The sequence below is a fragment of the Tupaia chinensis genome, unplaced genomic scaffold (genome assembly GCF_000334495.1).
Source record: "Tupaia chinensis unplaced genomic scaffold, TupChi_1.0 Scaffold144472_1, whole genome shotgun sequence".
Classification (NCBI taxonomy): Eukaryota; Metazoa; Chordata; class Mammalia; order Scandentia; family Tupaiidae; genus Tupaia; species Tupaia belangeri.
In genome coordinates this window covers 597,068-597,956 of record NW_006204331.1, presented here as the reverse complement: position 1 = coordinate 597,956, position 889 = coordinate 597,068, and the positions used below count along the sequence as shown (strand labels likewise).

The window sequence follows — 889 nt, the reverse complement described above, 5'->3', positions numbered from 1 at the left end:
CCTTGGCCCTCGGGGAGGCCTTCCAGGGAAGCGGAAGCGCTGAGCTTCCAGCAGCCACACCGAAGAAAGCCACCTGAAGAGCCCTTGCTCAGCTTGGGGCTGGTGGGAAGAGAGTGTCCCGCTGCTGTGGCAGGGCGGGAGCTGGCACACCCAGGAGAGGGACGTCCCCGAGTGCCCCTGGGGTGGGCAGTGCAGGCATAGCTGGCGCTGGGTGGCGTCCTTTCGTTTTACTCAGAGCCGTGGGGCTTTCTCAGAGGCAGGGCCGTGGTGAGAAGTGGGGCTTCCTGGAGCAGCTGGACACAGGGTGGCTGCCAGGGTCGCCGTGGCGTCCTGGGGGTCCTGTCCTTGGCTCTTGCCGGCAGGCGGGGTGGCGGGGCCCTGCGGCCCTGGCCTGCTGACGGGGCCCCGCTGTCCCCAGGTTCCTGCTGGTCTTCTCGTGCCTCGTGCTGTCCGTGTTCTCCACCATCAAGGAGTACGAGAAGAGCTCCGAGGGCGCGCTCTACATCCTGGTGAGCCTGCGTGCCGCCGGGGCTCAGCCTGCCCCGTCAGCCCACCCCCGCCCCCGCGGTGCCACAGCCCAGGTGCCACAGCCCACCCTCGCCCCCTGAAGGGAGCGCCTGCCGCGGTGTAGCCCCAGGTGTGGGTCCCGGGGGGGTTGCCATGGTGGAGGAGCGTCATTTCTGCGCTGCTGTTGGTGACAGGGTGGGCTTCTCAGGCCTGATGCCCAGCATGCACCTGGGCCTCTCTGCCTGTGCTGCCCCCAGGGAAGTTCTCTCCCCACCCCCCAGTGTTGTCCCCTCAGCTCTGGCCCTCCCTCAGTTCTTTCCCCCCGTCCTGTCTCCCTGTCCTGTCCCCTTAGTGCTGCCCCCCCCAGTCCTGCCCCCCAGTG

General features: G+C 68.6%; 1 protein-coding gene across 1 annotated transcript in view; it reads left to right on the top strand.

Annotated features, from left to right (window-relative positions):
• Nucleotides 1-889, top strand: part of KCNQ2 (potassium voltage-gated channel subfamily Q member 2) — a gene marked incomplete at its 5' end in the record, with an annotated part of 52,517 nt that overhangs the window by 15,737 nt on the left and 35,891 nt on the right. The window contains 1 exon segment of the mRNA XM_027767722.1: nt 419-509. Within this exon segment, the coding sequence (XP_027623523.1) occupies nt 419-509 (91 nt within the window).